We start from the raw sequence: 17,379 nt of genomic DNA on the forward strand, positions 1-17,379 counted from the left end.
TTGTCAATTTCGGTCTTTATGAGTAGGCTATACTCTAAATATAGTCGGTTTTGTCTTTAATAAGCATAAAACGCATGCCAGTATAATGAACACAGGATCCGTGCACTAGCTCTTAAAGTGACGGCAGCCATATGTGTCTGTCATTAATTTTGTTGTCAAAACAACAAAAGATGGCTTTAAGTTAAAGGAATCAGGATTAATAGCCTATGTATTTAATTTATTCAGGACTAAAATACATTTAATTAAACAATTTAAATCAAGCTTCCTTGTGATGTGTGAATTCTTAACAAGGCTATTACCCCATTGTAAAAATGCAATGAGCGCAAACATTTAGGCAAGATAAATGTAATAATTTTGTTTGGAAAAAATGCCCCCCCTTTCTCCCCCTCAAACAAACACCCCCCCCCCCCCCCCCCCATGAGAATCATCTAAAGGGGGGATTTCCCCCCCATTTTCCAAAACGAAATTCAGGCCCTGAGAACTACCACATCTTTAAATTACTATTTCCACTTCTCCAAACACTTCTTTACTATTCTCCCATTTTTATAATAATATGAATGAACCGTCTTGTTTAATCTTAAAGTTTTGGTGGTCAGATGCATATCTTACGGCACCATCCCGAAATCAATTTAGTTGGAGTACAGAACACAACCCAAAAGCAGCAGCCTACACTGCCTAGTATAGTTTAATAATTTGCATAGTTATTATTGTTCTTTGCTGTTTCGATTATACAGGTTTTTCCTAATGTTATTCAATAAAAATACCGGTATTTTTCTTCTTCTCTCAAAATCTCTTTTTTTCACCACAAGCCCCGCCCCCTCAAGCCACGCCCCCGTGATAGAATCGCGATACGAATCGAATCGTGGGTCAAAAATCGTGATACGAATCGAATCGTGGGTTTGGTGTATCGTTACAGCCCTACCTGCTAAGGTAATATAGTACAGTACTATAGTCTTCTCTTGGGGCTCACCCATAATATTATTATTATTATAAATTTTTTTTAACAGGGCCCTGGTAATTATAACAGTGACACAGCTCTTGCTGTTTCTCTAGCTAAGATTATCAGAGTTCTTATCATAATTGGACATTGTTATGAATTTGGACGAAACCAATTAGACTAATGGAATTCATTCACAAATATTTTTCTTAAGGAAGATTTTTTCTTGTGCAGGAGAGGTGTTTTTTTCCACTATTCTTATAAATCAATGTAGAATAGAAGTAAAAAAAACATTTTGTTAATATCAAGCGTATCTTAACATGACTATTGTTACTGGAACACTGACATTGCTAATGGAGGAGACACTGAGTAATATAAGATTGTATTGTCATCATTTAATATTCAGGTCGTCATTTATACATTTTTATTGTAAAGAACATTTAACTGTCGTGGAGATATAATAGGTTTCATTTTCTATATGAAACAGTCTCTTAATTTTCTTTAATTCTTTATTTTTTGGTGATATTTGTCCCTGTACAACTTGTACAAATCATTTCAAATAAAATAAAACATTGACAATGTGATAGTCATATTACACAATCTCCACCAAGATTAATTCTTCAGATTTTTCAGGGGTTTGCTTAGAAGAGTGACTGCTTCATTTTTTTCAAATCAATGTCAATTATCAAAGTCTGTGCTTGCATCACTGTCCAAGGTGAAGTTAACAACAAAAGAAAGAAAAATAAAGCAGTAGCAATATGAAGCTCTACCAAAAAGGGCACCTAAAGAGAATAAGAGAGAGAAAAAAAAGACTTTACACTACACATATCACAGGATAAAATAACACTTTCTTAACTATGTTGAAAAAAAAAATCCATACATTTAAATATCTGTTTTACACTCCTTACAATCTCTTAAGGAAGACAATAAAACACATACCATCCAATGTAACACTGGCACAGGTTTTCATGCGAAGTAGCTTGTTTGATGAGCAGCTCCACTTGAGTAGGTACGTCCAGGGTCTCATCATGGGAAAAGTCTCGTCCTAGGAGTAAAAAACATTCACATGAATCCATTAATATTTGTTTTACTAGCTATTGATGTTTGATAATGTACTGTATGTTAGTGCTAGAATTGTGAATGAAGTCACTTAGAAATGTGTGCTCAGTCTTCTGTGGTCTAAAAGAGAAAAGGCCAGAGTTTTGCTTACCAGTTAGCTTGTCCCGCACCCTGTTGATAATTTGGATGGCTTTCTTGTTCAAGGCTTCAGGTTGCACAAGGCCATCTCCAACTGAAGGAATAAAAAATGAAGCAACAATGTCAATGACAAACACACGGCCTGAAATCTGATTCTTACAGTAATTTACAGAGTAAGCAGATTCTTTCTTTTCTTTTCTTTTCTTTTAAGACTTAATTATTGGCTTGAGAAGCCAACATACTGATCTACTATTTCCATTCAAAATTATTATTAGTTGTGCTAGCAGAGCAAGCATATTATCATATAATTGTATCTCGTACTTTAGATAATTACACATGAAACAGGTGTGCATTATTATTTATTTATACTACGGGGCTGTTAAATGCTTGAATCTGATTGGTTGAAGAATGTTCTAAGGTGTGCAATTATTTCCAGGGTAACGCACGGCAAAATTAGAAAGCATAAACTCTTTCTCCCACTCTCTTTCCCCCTCAAACGCACAAACAAACAGTACAGACACACACTCGCACAGTAACATGTTGTAAGTGCTGGTTTGAAGATTTTATCAGTAGCCTACATTACATTTCTCACTAGCGAGGTAATAATGGCGTTTCTTTGAGCAGATAAACTTACAGTTTCGCTATTGGTCACCTGTCGTCAATTATTCCTTACATAATTGAATGAAATGAAATTTCTGCCATGAAATTTTTTCAGCCATTTTGGATTTTGATCAAAAGCTACTTTTGCGAACTAGTCCAAGGTTTTTAGCCCAATCGGAACCAAACCAGAGCAGAAATATGCTCTGGAGTCTAAATATCCATAGTTATCAATAAACACTTCAAAATTTCGATTCACGTTTGCAACAGGACGCCAAGATGTTTTAAGTGGGCGGGGCTACATTTACTAAAATGGTTATAAAAATGGTACACATATCTGAGCTCAATCTGAGGTCACAGCAAAAAATAAAATAAAAAATTGTTGAGTTTGGCCTCTTGGTGGCGCTATAACAAAAAACATGAAAATGGCTATAAACATGGGCCTAGACCCCCAAAGCATTAATGTCATAAAGAACTTGATGCTTGAACCCTGATAATTGCTGCTCGCAGATATATTTAGGGGTTCAAGCGCGTAGCGATCTAAGTGTATTTGTTTATTTGGATCCCCATTAACCCTATTGTTATTGTTAATTTTCCCATGATGCAGCATTCTCCATCTAAAACTGATCGGGCAGACCGAACCCTAAGTCGTAGAGACTTGAAACTTTGAGGGCTGGTAGTACTCACACCGCCTACAACGTCACCAAAGGCGCCCCGAACGGCCTGACGGGGGCTCTACAGCGGTCAAAGGTACAAAATGGCTCATAACTCCTAAACCGTTGGGTGTAGGCTAGAGTGTCTTATATATCGTTGGAGTCCTTGGCTCAAGGCGCATAAAATACATGCCTCGGATTTGCTCGCCCTTCAGGCACCATTTTCGAGTAAATTGAGGGTTTTTGAAAAAAACGTTTGCGAACTACTCCTAGGTTTTTGGCCTGATCGGAACCAAACCACTGCAGAAATGTTCTCTGGAGAGTGACTATCAATAATCCTTGAAAAAATCTGTTCAATAGGCACTCTCTTTACAGACAAATTTAACTTTTGATGCAATCAACTTTTGATGCAATTTGATGCAAACACAATGCTTTTGGTTTTTATCAAGTTTAGAACCAACTTATTATTCCGTACCTACTTTATGACTAATTGTATTTTCTCATCCAAAGCAGTGACAACTGCTTAATTGATGTTGCAGGTAAATATAATGTTTTATCATCAGCACACATGACTGTCCATGCACACTTGAGGAAGATCATTGGTCTTAAACAACTTCCTTGAGGCACACCACATTGCAGCTCTTTCACATCTGAATAACTTCCATTATAAAATACACATTGTCCCATTAGACAGTTAACTTTTAAACCAATGTACATTATGAGAAGTAAATTTGTAACTTTTCAGTTTCTCCAGCAATAATTTATGATCCAGTACATCAAAAGCTGAGCTAAAATCTAAGAATACTGCTCCTAACAATACTGCTCCAAGTTATTGTCATCAGTCTGTGCTCTCCTTAAAGAATAATTGAATTTGCTCACAAACTATCATTTTCAATACTTTGCTAAGAACTGGTAGCAAACTTATTGGTCAACTATTATGACCATTAAAACCCAGTGCTGCATTTTTCTGTAGATGAATAACCTTTGCATCTTTCCAAGCTAAAGGAAAAATCCCCTTTTCAATACTGATATTAAAGATGTGGCAAACTGGTTCTGCCAAAAAACATTTCTTCTCTTAATTTATAAAAAAAATCATTCAAATAATTTCCAATTTCATGTTTAAAAATAGTTAAAAATGAGTCACCTGTATCAATAAAAGAAGGAATTTGACTTGATTTCCTATCCATTATTTCATTGCGTACTCCACATTTTTTTTTACAATCATATTTACATTCACTTATTTTAATTTTGTAAAACATTCTTTTCCTTTTCCTATTAATTTTAGTTACTTCATTTCTTAATTTGCAATTGACGTCCCAGTCCTCCTTGTTCCCAGTTCTGTTTGCTGTACCCTTTGCCACAACTCTATCATACATAATGTTTTTCAACTCATTAACAATCCTTGGTGCCCTAACATTCTTCACTGTACATTTTTTCATAGGTGCATGTTTGTCCACCAAAGGGTAAAATAATCTTTCAAATGCTGACAAAGGATGAACTTCCTTATAAACATCAATCCAACATACATTATTTACGTCTGTACAAAATTATTCTTGACTGAATCTCTTATATGATCTTTTATAAATTACTTTTGGTTTTCTAAGTTTTCTAAGTGTTTACATGCTTGCTAAATAAAACATAATATCTTTTTACGCATGTGCTTAAAGGCCTTAAACCGCTTGAACCCCGATAAATGCTCCTTGCAGCTTTAATTATTTTAATGATTGTTGTTCCAACCCAATAAGACTTTCATTGATCTTGGGAAAACATTTGAAGATATTTAATTATTATTATTATTATTTAAAAAAAAATTTTTTTATTGATTTAATATGACCAAGATTTAAACCTGTTCACACTGGTGATTTAACCCACTATCTTTTGACTATAAATTCACTTTCTCTAATAATAAAATAAGCACATCGCAATACAAGTCACAATTAAATGCATTGTAATGTATCAGTGACAATAACATAATTGGACATATATAAACTGCACTAGAGAGAAATAGAAACTGGGCCAGAGAGATTCAGCATGTCCGTGCGAGTGAGAGAATCTGCGGATTCTGTGTAAATATCTCTTGAGCAGGGGCAGAAAAGAGTATCAGTAGTTTATGAGACGTTAAATTGAAATGTTATGAAACGTTAAAGGTTTGTTTAACTATACTTATTTGTACTTAACCCCCTGGGGTCGGCAATCGCGGCAATATATTTTTTTATATAAAAAACAACTATTCTCAGTTTATGTAATCTGTATGAAAAGAGAGAGATGTCAGTCTTTTTCCTTTCAGCTAATTATAGCGTATGACGTGTTAATGTGACCACGCCCACTGAGAGCGCGCGCTGTTCAAACGCAAACGTTGAGGCAAGCCATGAAAACGCCCACATCAGCTGGATAAAACATCCAAAAAGTTACCTCAGAAGTGCTGGTAGTTTCATTTCGAGGAGCGCGGATTCAGCTGATGAAGTAAGTTTATTCTTAAGTGCTTTGTTCTAATCGCGTTATTGAATAGTGTCTGTAAACTGCACAAAGACTGTTTAAATATGAATTGCGTGTCTGTGTGTGAATGAATGAATGAATGGCACAGAGAAAGAGCACAGAGAAAGCGCGCGACGTTACTACAACATCTGTGCGTTCATTCACTCTCGCTCCTACATTAGTAAACGTTATTTTTACTTGAACACATCCAAACTATATTGCTATAGCCAACTGAGATTTGTTCTAATCACGATATAGAATAGTGTCTGTAATGACAACATGTCGTTGACTAGTTTTGGATAGATTATAAAGTTTTTACTCTAAAATAGATATCAAATAAGCTTTTGTTAGACAGTTTCTGCTCATATGTTAAATATATAGTATGTTTTGTCAAAAATAAACTAATCAACTGTTATAGTGTTTGTTCCAATGCAAGCTAGGCTATATCAAAATAATGAATCCTTAACTTTGAAATATGTATGATAAAAAGTATTGGCCTACTTTAAAAAATAATACTTTATAAGAGATGTATGGAAAAAGACAATTTTCTTTTCAAGATGTTTCCAACTCTAACTTTGAACCAATTCTATAGAATGGCCCATATAACCTATTTGAACAGGATTTGTTTCCAGGTATGACTAAAAATGTGCTTTTGACTTTCATTTATATTTTGATTATTTATATATATATATATATGTATGTGTGTGGATATATGTATATATATACACTCACCGGCCACTTTATTAGGTACCCCATGCTAGTAACGGGTTGGACCCCCTTTTGCCTTCAGAACTGCCTCAATTCTTCGTGGCATAGATTCAACAAGGTGCTGGAAGCATTCCTCAGGGAGTTTGGTCCATATTGACATGATGGCATCACACAGTTGCCGCAGATTTGTCGGCTGCACATCCATGATGCGAATCTCCCGTTCCACCACATCCCAAAGATGCTCTATTGGGTTGAGATCTGGTGACTGTGGAGGCCATTTTAGTACAGTGAACTCATTGTCATGTTCAAGAAACCAATTTGAAATGATTAGAGCTTTGTGACATGGTGGAAGTAGCCATCAGAGGATGGGTACATGGTGGCCATAAAGGGATGGACATGGTCAGAAACAATGCTCAGGTAGGCCGTGGCATTTAAACGATGCCCAATTGGCACTAAGGGGCCTAAAGTGTGCCAGGAAAACATCCCCCACACCATTACACCACCACCACCAGCCTGCACAGTGGTAACAAGGCATGATGGTTCCATGTTCTCATTCTGTTTACGCCAAATTCTGACTCTAACATCTGAATGTCTCAACAGAAATCGAGACTCATCAGACCAGGCAACATTTTTCCAGTCTTCAACTGTTCAATTTTGGTGAGCTCTTGCAAATTGTAGCCTCTTTTTCCTATTTGTAGTGGAGATGAGTGGTACCCGGTGGAGTCTTCTGCTGTTGTAGCCCATCCGCCTCAAGGTTGTGCGTGTTGTGGCTTCACAAATGCTTTGCTGCATACCTCGGTTGTAACGAGTGGTTATTTCAGTCACTGTTGCCCTTCTATCAGCTCGAACCAGTCTGGCCATTCTCCTCTGACCTCTGGCATCAACAAGGCATATCCGCCCACAGAACTGCCGCTCACTGGATGTTTTTTCTTTTTCGGACCATTCTCTGTAAACCCTAGAGATGGTTGTGCGTGAAAATCCCAGTAGATTAGCAGTTTCTGAAATACTCAGACCAGCCCTTCTGGCACCAACAATCATGCCACGTTCAAAGTCACTCAAATCAACTTTCTTCCCCATACTGATGCTCGGTTTGAACTGCAGGAGATTGTCTTGACCATGTCTACATGCCTAAATGCACTGAGTTGCCGCCATGTGATTGGCTGCTTAGAAATTAAGTGTTAACGAGCAGTTGGACAGGTGTACCTAATAAAGTGGCCGGTGAGTGTATATTGTCCTTGCATTCTTTCTTGTGTGACACACCTGAATGAAAGGCTCATTATTATGCAGGTCTTTGTCTTCTCAGGTGAGAATCCCCTAATTATACATGAGGGGGTTGGGCCGTTCACACCCATTCGCATATTGCCTTTCCAAACAAAAAAATATTTTTCACAATTTATAACAATCTATTGTTTTATGTGAATGATTAGGCAGGATGATTTTCAGATCATTTTGAAGCAAAAACTCTAGGCCACAACATCCATTAGTCAAAAGCCTTGTGGACACATATTTAGTATGTGTTTTGTGGCCTTATTTCAGAAACTTTAATTTTTAGTTTTATCAATAACCATGCATAAACAATATTCTCTCAAAAATACAAACATGTACATACATGTTGCTCACATATTATGGTAGCCCTGTTTGTGCTAAATAGAGTGTAATTTCACCTGTGCCATTAATATGTTTATAAGCAACTGAAAAAAGCACAAATGTCAGGGCATGTCAAAACATCTCAAGGACCCCAAAAACACCTTAGACCCCAGAGGGTTAAACCAACAGTAAACATTAGCTTTCCTATTATGCCTGCGTTGCTAATAATTTTTTAGTTGCTAATAATTTTACTATTAAGTTCTTATAATTTTTAATTTGTGTTGATGAATTGCATTTCGTGAAGAAGTTGGAAGAAATTTTGAAGAAAAATAACACAATTTTAAAGGTTAACTTTGTTCATATCCCCTGATATTTTTGATTATCGCCTAATAATATCGATTGATTATCGCCTAATTATTAATATCGTAAATAAACTGACTGCTGCAGTCAACATTGGGACACTTGTGAGATATCTTCAATATACTTTGTATTGTCCAGCTCTACATGGTATGTGCTACGGATGTACTCGAAGCTGAATACCTTATTCAGAAATGAGCAGATAATGACTGACACGTTCAAATGAATAATGCAAAAAGTATTCGTTAGATGCTTCGTTAGAGCCAGGTGACAGCACAACATTTTACAACACAAAAGTGAGTGTTTAAAATGAATGAGGGTAACACTTTTATAATAACTTTCTTTAATAAATCATTAGCAAACATTATGTAATGCTTAACAGATCATTAGTTAATATATATTCACATAGCTAGAAATATGAGATAATATGCGTGTTAATGTTTACTAATGAATTTATTAAACATTACATGGTGATTGATTAACAGATCATAATTTAATGTACAGTCAAATTTAACGTACAGGTCTTTTAGAAGTGGTGTTTAGATGAATATGTAAATTTGTGCTACGCTTACCCAACGAACACAAGAATGAGAAAAGTGCAGTTGAGAAAGCATCTGATCATAGGGATGTAGATATGTTTGGACCGGCTCTGCAATTCGGCAGTCAGATCAAGCCAAGTCACGTTTATTTCGTAAAAAAAAATTGTTTTCCGGAAACTAAGTTATTCAGTTTCCGGAATTATAAAATAATAAACAGAAACATTCCAGGGTCCTCGCACCATTCAAACCAAAATCACTTTAGATCATAATCATGACTTCTGAGTTTGTAAATTGGAACTAGCAAGGAGGACTAGAAAGCAGCATAACTTTAAGGAGTGAAGTTAAGTCTTCAAGGACTTACTGAAGGAGTGAATTGACTCAGGCACTGTAGTTCCTGGCTTTTTGTGGGTTGTTTCTCCCAGGTCAATACCCTCCATGGCTTCTACATGAAACATAGCAAAAACATACCACAAAATTAAATCTATTACCATGAACATGCATTAGTTTTGATTTAAATTCTGGATGAGTACATTAGATACCACATCATAACGTCACTTAAGTCTTTACTGTTTGTGAGTTGTTTGTGAATGCAAGCATTGTATACAGGAAAGCTCTGGCAGTGTGAACAAAATCATGCAATGCCAGAACAGTTGCCGCAACAACTTCTCAGTACATATTTTGTAATTTCTGTGTGAACAAGACTTTAGCTTGAGGTCATCTATATACTACTGTGCTTCTAAAATAAAAAAATAAAAAACAAAAAGAGACTGGTAGCAAAGTAGCAAATCATGGATCACTGCTGTGATGTAAATTAAAGGATACTTGCTACCTTTCCATATGCCCCAACTTCCTATTTCAGAAGGAAATAAGACACATGAAAGGAAACTGGGTTTCACCTTATTTTGATGGTCCCTTTAACACATTCTGTTGACTATAAGTATCGTTGCACCTACATGTCTACTAAATCTCATTAGAGTGTTAGTAGACTGGTAGGGTTAGAAAAAATTGACATGTAGTTGCAAAGTTACTTACAGTCAACAGAATGTTCAAAAGGGACCGTCAAAATAAAGTTTTACCGAAAACTGTGCTTGTCAAGGTATTTCATAGGGGAGTTTAACCTATTATGGTATTGGTAATTAGAATGGGTTAAGGTCAAGACTCACCAACAGACTGTCCTGCCGTGTAGGAGTCAGTTCTGGTCCTGGAGCGCTTGTTTCCTTTAGTGTTTGCTGTAGGAGAGAACAGAAACATTCAGTTACTTGACATTCACACACATCTGAGGATTGACTGTCAACCTAACATCAATATTTTAGGTTAAAAGAAAGAAGAAAAAAGAATGGTGTAAGAAAAAGTATCTTTTTTAGTTGTTGTTGCTAGTTACCAAGGGACCAGGTTTTGACTGGTTTGTTTTAGTAGTTAGACTATTCCTGCTGGAAGATGATACAGTACAGTAACACTATTTTACAGTGATTTTTATTCATGTTACATGTACTTACTATAGTAAACCCAAACAAACCCTAACCATATAGACATATGAATTATTCAGCACTTCTTTGTGTTGAATTCTAACCCTAACCCTAACTTCTAACCCTAACTTGTAACAATGACACATTAAAATAGTGTATTTATCCATCCATTCTTCAAACACTTGTTTAATTACTGATAAACATGGTATCTACTGTGATTTAATGAAATAGGTTGTTTGCAACAACAACAAAAAAACACACAAAACAACAACAACAAAAGTTACAATATTTTGGGCAACATGGTGGCTCAGTGGGTAGCACTTTTGCCTCACACAAGAAAGGTGCCAGTTTCAAGTCCTGGCGGAGCCAGGAGGTGTAGCTCAGCCTGGACATGAAGGCGTCCCTGGATACACGGCCAGTCACACACAGAAACATACATTCATAACTACAGATAATTTAGTCTCCAATTCACCTATGCTGCTGTATGTTTTTATACTGTGGGGGAAACTGGAGCACCTGGAGGAAATCCCCACAGACACGAGGAGAACATGCAAACTCCACACGCCTCCTGCTTCAGCTGGGACTCGAACTGGGCACCTTCCTGCTCTGAGGCAAAAGTGCTACTCACTGTACCACCATAGCCGTGTTAAAAGGGAACGTGCTAGTGCATGCCAGGGCCAGTCGCATTTTTAATGTTGCTCTCGGGGCAAACGACCAGGGTTTTTTTGGCCCGCCGAATACCTTGGTCCAAAGTGGGCCAACTGAGGCTTGAGTTTATCATAGTCAGGAGAGGGTCAACACCACTGCTCATTTCCCATGCTTTCATATCCAGCTAACCTCGACATTTAAAATAATTTTCAGCTCAAAACACCAGCGAGTGTGTGAAAAAAAAACTTCAGATTTCGATCAGATGTGGATTCTGATCACCGTATGAGGCAGAAATATACATTTATATGTGATAAAGGCTACTTATGCTAACCATTGTCATAACACATACACATAGGATCATGGAAAATATCATAGAGTGCTTGAAGAACTTAGACAAAGCATATAGGGTGAATTCAGGTTGATTGGGACACTTTTTGCCATTGCCTGAATTCACCCCATTATAATAATTGTGTATTTATTAGGTTTCATGTTTTCTGGTTTCTGCCTCTTCCCTGTGCCTTTGTTGATACCAGACTTCTGCATCCGCAAATGTCATATTACGCTCCGGTTAAGTCATATAACTCATAACTCCTGTTTTCGGTCCGTGAGCTGCCTCTGTTGCTCTGATCCCTCAGATCGCATAATTTCGTGTAAAATTAATAGAAATGGTCATTCTCAAAAATCCCATCTCTCCCGGAAGCTCTGTGAGTCTCTTGATAATGACTCCTTGATGAGCGTGCAGGAGAGATGCCTGTTTCCACCTGGTTTTAAGATGCGTTGTTTGTGATCCCATCACAAGTGCTCAGCTAAGATGCATTGGATGCATTTCACCTGGTGTTATCATGTGTTTCAAATGCGTCGCCTGTGACCAATTGCGTTCAGATTTCCTATTATTTTATCATACTACACGGTAACACTTTACAATAAGGATCATTGCCACATGTCATAACAACCATATAATAACCACGTCTACTGGTATCTTTACAGATGGTTTTACAGATAACATGCATGGGAGAGAGATTATAACATGGATGGACGTTACAGTTCTGTCTAGCTTTATTTTCACCAGTCCATTATCTGTGAGTGATTTAATTACAAAAGCTAGTTCTTCTACCTGTCAATTAGATCTTCTTAGCCTGTTGAATGTTCAGTTTGGCTCAATTTGAAACCTTAAACAATGCTGTTTAAAAACGTTTTAGATGGAGTATAGCAAGTCACACAGCAGGTCAACTTCCCTAAAGTATATGAGCAGAGATGTTTACGACTCAACAGTAGGATTGTGTGGCTCTGGTATGTTTAAGTCTTTTGAATAAGGAAAAGTTGTGTGCTTACTATCCATAAGCCTCCAGTTGAGTAATGGGTCATAGACAAAGGCCTCCAGCACAGCCATGACACTGTCCCTGTGTTCACGCAGTACCTCCATCACCGTGTGACATGTAATACGGTAGTTACCATCCAGTCCAGTCACCTAAGAGGAAACATGATCTGTTATTCAGCCAGAAAGATAGGGAATGTCAATCATGCAAAATGGACAATGCAGGGGTTATTTTAAGTGGAAATCTGAGGCTTAGAGTGGATGTGGATGTTTCTAAGGCCATGGGCCCTATCATACACCTGGTGCAATGTAGCGTCAGGCGCGACGCAATGTCTTTTGCTAGTTTCAGCCCGACGCAGTTATCATTTTCACGTCCTGCATGGCGCAGGACGTGAAAATGATCGTCCAAGGCCTTAGAAACATCCACATCCAGTTGTTTAAATAGCAAATGTATTTTTAGCCAATTTGTTCGCCCATGGGGGTGCTGGTCTGAAAAAGAGGTGTGTTCAGGCGCATTGTTGGAGCGTTGCTATTTTGAGGCAACTGATTTTTTTTGTTATTTAAAGAGCGTGTTAGTAATGTGCGCCTATAGGCGGGTCCACAACGCGCGTACACTCTGCTTATTACACACACAGGGACGCGCAGCAGCACACACACTAGCCAAATACTAAAAAATAACCTTTGACCTTTGAATATTTAGTTCTCAAAGTTTCTGGTACATCTCCAATGCTCTTGATTCTCCTGTATCGTCCACCTAAATCTATCTAAAATTTCTTCAGTGAACTGCATGAACTGTTAACCCTTTCCTTTGCCTTATCCCCTTGTGTTATATTACTTGGCGATTTCAACGTACATGTTGATACTGATTGTGCAGAATCGCATAAACTCTTGTCATTGTTTGAATGTTTCAATCAACATGTCGATTTTGCTACTCACTCAAAAGGTCATACGCTGGATCTTGTCTGTGCTGCTGGTCTACATGTTTCAGTGCTTGGTTCTCAGATTGGACTGTCTGATCACCTCCTCATCGAACTAAACTATTACTATTACCTACCGTAACCTCAATTCTGTTAATCCATTACTGTTTTCTGAATATGTACAAACTCATCTCTCTAATATTACTGAACACACTAGCTCCCTCGATATCCTAACCAAATATAATGCCTGTATTCCCACTGCCCTGATATAATCCCCTCTTAAAAGTAGATTAGTGCCTTCTACACACACGTCTCCCTGGTTTACCCCTGCACAAAGGAAAACTGGTTTGACTGTTCACCTTACTGCTTACACTGACCATTCAGTTATACAAATCTGCTATAAATACTGCACGCTCTAGTTACTACTATTATTAATAATGCATCCTCTCGACCTAAAACACTGTTTTCTGTAGTCAAACTCATCAACCCTCCTGCACCTGTCATAAGTAACTCAGCAGACCTCTGAGAGTCATTCCTGCATATCTTTCAAAATAAAATCGATAGAATTCATAATCTCTTCCCATCCATGATCTCTCCTGTCCCCACACACGACTTCCCCACTGCTTTTACATTCTCAAAAATCCCATCTCTCCCGGAAGCTCTGTGAGTCTCTTGATAATGACTCCTTGATGAGCGTGCAGGAGAGATGCCTGTTTCCACCTGGTTTTAAGATGCGTTGTTTGTGATCCCATCACAAGTGCTCAGCTAAGATGCATTGGATGCATCATTAATGCTCTCACTAATTTGTACTTTATTGTAAAGCGACTTTAAGTTTTCTGAAAGGCGCTATATAAAATAAAAGTATTATTATTATTATTATAAATAAAAGGATTACGATGTAAAAGATTAATATTGTGTACATAAAGAAATGTTGGAATCCGGCTTGTCCCGTAGATGGTCTGCTGGTCTGCTTGCCTGCTTTAACCTCGCGCACGATCTGATCCGTTTCCTCTCTGGAGAAGCGTTCAGTCTTTCCGCTTGCAAATTCCGGCATGTAAAAAGCAATCCGCCATGGCGCAAGCACAACTGGATTTTAAAGGGAATGGGAGATGAGACTCTGATTGGTCTATTGCACATTACGCCCACAAGACACCCATTACTCATTAAGAGAATACACAAGTTTACGCGCCAAATCATGGGCGCCGCCATAACTCTACTCAAATGCACTTCATTTCCGCCGGAAGTGGTTTGCACAGCGTCTGCCGGTGTAAACACAGCGACGGTTCCACTACTTTGACTGGAGATGGCGTTACTATCCCCCACCCGAATTCAGTGCAGAACACTAACATGACGACGTGGCCCAGCATAACGTACAGCGAGATTTGCTCCTACTTCGTGCAATCCATGGCAATAGATGGAAAAGCAATTGGACAATCTGAAAGCCGAGGCATATCAATATCTGCACAGCAACAAAGTCGGTTGTGTCATGTCATACACAGCTAGATCAAACAGTAACGTGCAAATAACTATCAGTTTATGTCCGTGGTAATAGCAAATGTATCTGTGTGATACTTTAATGTTTCTTTTAACATAATAATAACAATTGTGGCCAAATAAGTGTTTGCAGTTTATAGCTTAATCAGGGATGACATTTACATGATTATAGGAAATAAAAGAAGCCTGTTGTTGCGGATGGAATACGTGTTTGTATTTGGAAAACGGACTGTAACCTATAATAACATGACTTACTGCTGAGCTATAAATAAAGACATGATCTCTTTTGCAATTATCCTTATGACTCTGCATTGTTTTGCCTGCTGTCAAAATCCAGCCCTTTTACCTGTTAAAATACCTTTAAATGTCGAAACTAACCCATAAAATGCAGTAGCATGTTCTTTCTGTCATCCTTTTGCTAGGGTTATGACCATGCTCTTATTCACGCAAATGCTTTAGTTTAAACCACTCATGCGCGACAAGACAAAAGAGAACGCGCTGTCAGTGAATGTCTTCCTGACGTTGGTATCCGAACTATATCATAGACTTCTTAGCTAGAGTGCAAAGTGTTTGTGTGTGCCATGATGATAATAATTAGGCGATCGAACTGTGTATGTGAGAGAGAGAGGCGCGGGCGCGATACTGTGTGTGAGTGTGTTTGTGTGTAAACAATGGAGCGCATGGACATTGCCTCTTTGTAGCTGGTTTGCGGTCGTAGCACTCTCTATCTAACCACTCGTTCAGGTGCTTTCTCGAGTGTTTACAACCAACTACCACACACATCGTTCCGGAACCACCTTTCTTCATGTTGTAATTGTTATGTCACTGCGATATCAGCGCTTTGTCAGAGCTAGCTAGCAAAACAAACCCAGCCCGCCAGAACGGAAGTGGGTTGCATCGACGGGAGGAGTTTAGGATGTAGAGCGGAAACGGCTCTTAAACTTGTGTATTGGGACAACCCTTTTAGACCAAGCGCCGGGCACGCCAACCATTTTTCCTGTCGATAAACTAGAAAAAGTGGATTCGGACACGTCCTAAGTGCTTGCGCCATGCGCTTTAGACCATGCTCTTAGATCGTTAAAATAGGGTGTTTTATGTACCACTGTATAATGGCAAATGCTAAATCTCCAACATCACGGAAAACTAAATTGTATTTTGCCTTAGTTGTGAATATGTGTTTGCCGTCTAAATGAAATGTACCACAAAATAATGACAAGAAAACACGTTTTCTATTGGTTGTCCTCACAGGCTGCAAGCAAAAACAAACAGTACAACCAGTGTAGTCTTCTCCCCCATTATTGACTCATTAGAGTCAATGGTTATATTTGGTGTGATTGCTGTCGTGGAGTGAAGGAGAATTACTTTAGGAAATTTTTAGTAGAGCTTCAGGTGTGCCCTGCTTATATTTCAAGTAAAATAATTATAACATATCTCCTTCTATGACTCTTATATGATCATAAATTTGTCCCGTATGTTTTTTAATGCATAGTTTGGTGTGGAGTTTGGGTACCTCAGCTTGTAATTGAGGTTATAAAAGTTCTATGCTCCTTTTGGTATCAGTGTTTACAGCAAAGTCAGTGTTTACAGCAATAAACATTGACTTTAAATGAGTAATCGTAGAATCGCAGACATAGTGGTCTGGATATGCTGGTCCATGTACAAAAAATTTAAACCCTCCTGGTTAAAGAATAGAACAAAATTACAGTGCTGAATGAATTTTATAGTGATTTTGATAAAAATTAACAGGCATGAAAAGTAGCTAGTAAAGACAGGGTGAAAAAGCTTTTAGAGCTTTAACACTCCAAATACACTCACATAAAAATGACCATCTTACCTCCATGGCATTGGTCAACATCCGGGTTAATCTGAAAGGTATTTTCTCAGGGAATTTTTCTCTGGTCATTGCAACCTTAAAATATAAAACAACATTTCAGTTATGAACGAACAAAACTACTGTATTTTGCTTATTTGTTGTAGTTTCTAAGAAAAACTACCTCAAAACAATCACCAAAATCGATATGCAGTATCTTTCCACTGAGCCTGTCCAACATTAGATTGGAAGGATGTCTGTGGTTGGAGGGAAAAAAGAGATTATTCATAATATAATAAATAATGAAACTACTTTGATAAATGCTGATAAAATGCAATAATTTTTGTTCAGTTTGTACCTGTCCCCAAGCCCTAAGATATAACCAACCATGGACATGACAGCTAGTGAGCGGGTGTAGTTGGTCCTCCTGTCGAACCAAACCTGTATAAAGAGGAAGCTATGTAAACCCATTTTTCATTTTGTAAATTAAAATAATAAAATAATACATAAATAATTGATAGTATCTTGTAGATACAATGGTATCTACAATGGCATAAATTTCACTACTAGAAAGGAGGAAAAAAGTGCGCACATCCAAAGGTGCAAGATCAAAACAAAACAAAACGAGGAAATTCTGCACACAGTTTAACTATTCCCTTTATTTGTGAAATAAAACAGC

At 37.7% G+C, this 17,379-nt stretch overlaps 1 protein-coding gene across 1 annotated transcript in view; it reads right to left on the reverse strand.

Moving 5' to 3' along the window:
* Window positions 1–1,312: 1,312 nt before the first annotated feature.
* mtor (mechanistic target of rapamycin kinase) overlaps window positions 1,313–17,379 on the reverse strand; it is a 191,538-nt gene continuing 175,471 nt past the window's right edge. Inside the window, exons 50-58 of the mRNA XM_056246740.1 lie at window positions 17,059–17,141; window positions 16,885–16,957; window positions 16,725–16,799; window positions 12,497–12,632; window positions 10,214–10,279; window positions 9,412–9,492; window positions 2,148–2,228; window positions 1,877–1,982; window positions 1,313–1,719 (exon numbers count right to left, since the gene is read on the reverse strand). Of these exons, the coding sequence (XP_056102715.1) occupies window positions 1,704–1,719; window positions 1,877–1,982; window positions 2,148–2,228; window positions 9,412–9,492; window positions 10,214–10,279; window positions 12,497–12,632; window positions 16,725–16,799; window positions 16,885–16,957; window positions 17,059–17,141 (717 nt within the window). The 3' untranslated portion in view covers window positions 1,313–1,703. The remainder of the gene's footprint in view (window positions 1,720–1,876; window positions 1,983–2,147; window positions 2,229–9,411; window positions 9,493–10,213; window positions 10,280–12,496; window positions 12,633–16,724; window positions 16,800–16,884; window positions 16,958–17,058; window positions 17,142–17,379) is intronic.

This window comes from Rhinichthys klamathensis, unplaced genomic scaffold, assembly GCF_029890125.1.
Source record: "Rhinichthys klamathensis goyatoka isolate OS25496 unplaced genomic scaffold, OSU_Roscu_1.1 h1tg000040l_1, whole genome shotgun sequence".
NCBI classification, from domain to species: Eukaryota; Metazoa; Chordata; class Actinopteri; order Cypriniformes; family Leuciscidae; genus Rhinichthys; species Rhinichthys klamathensis.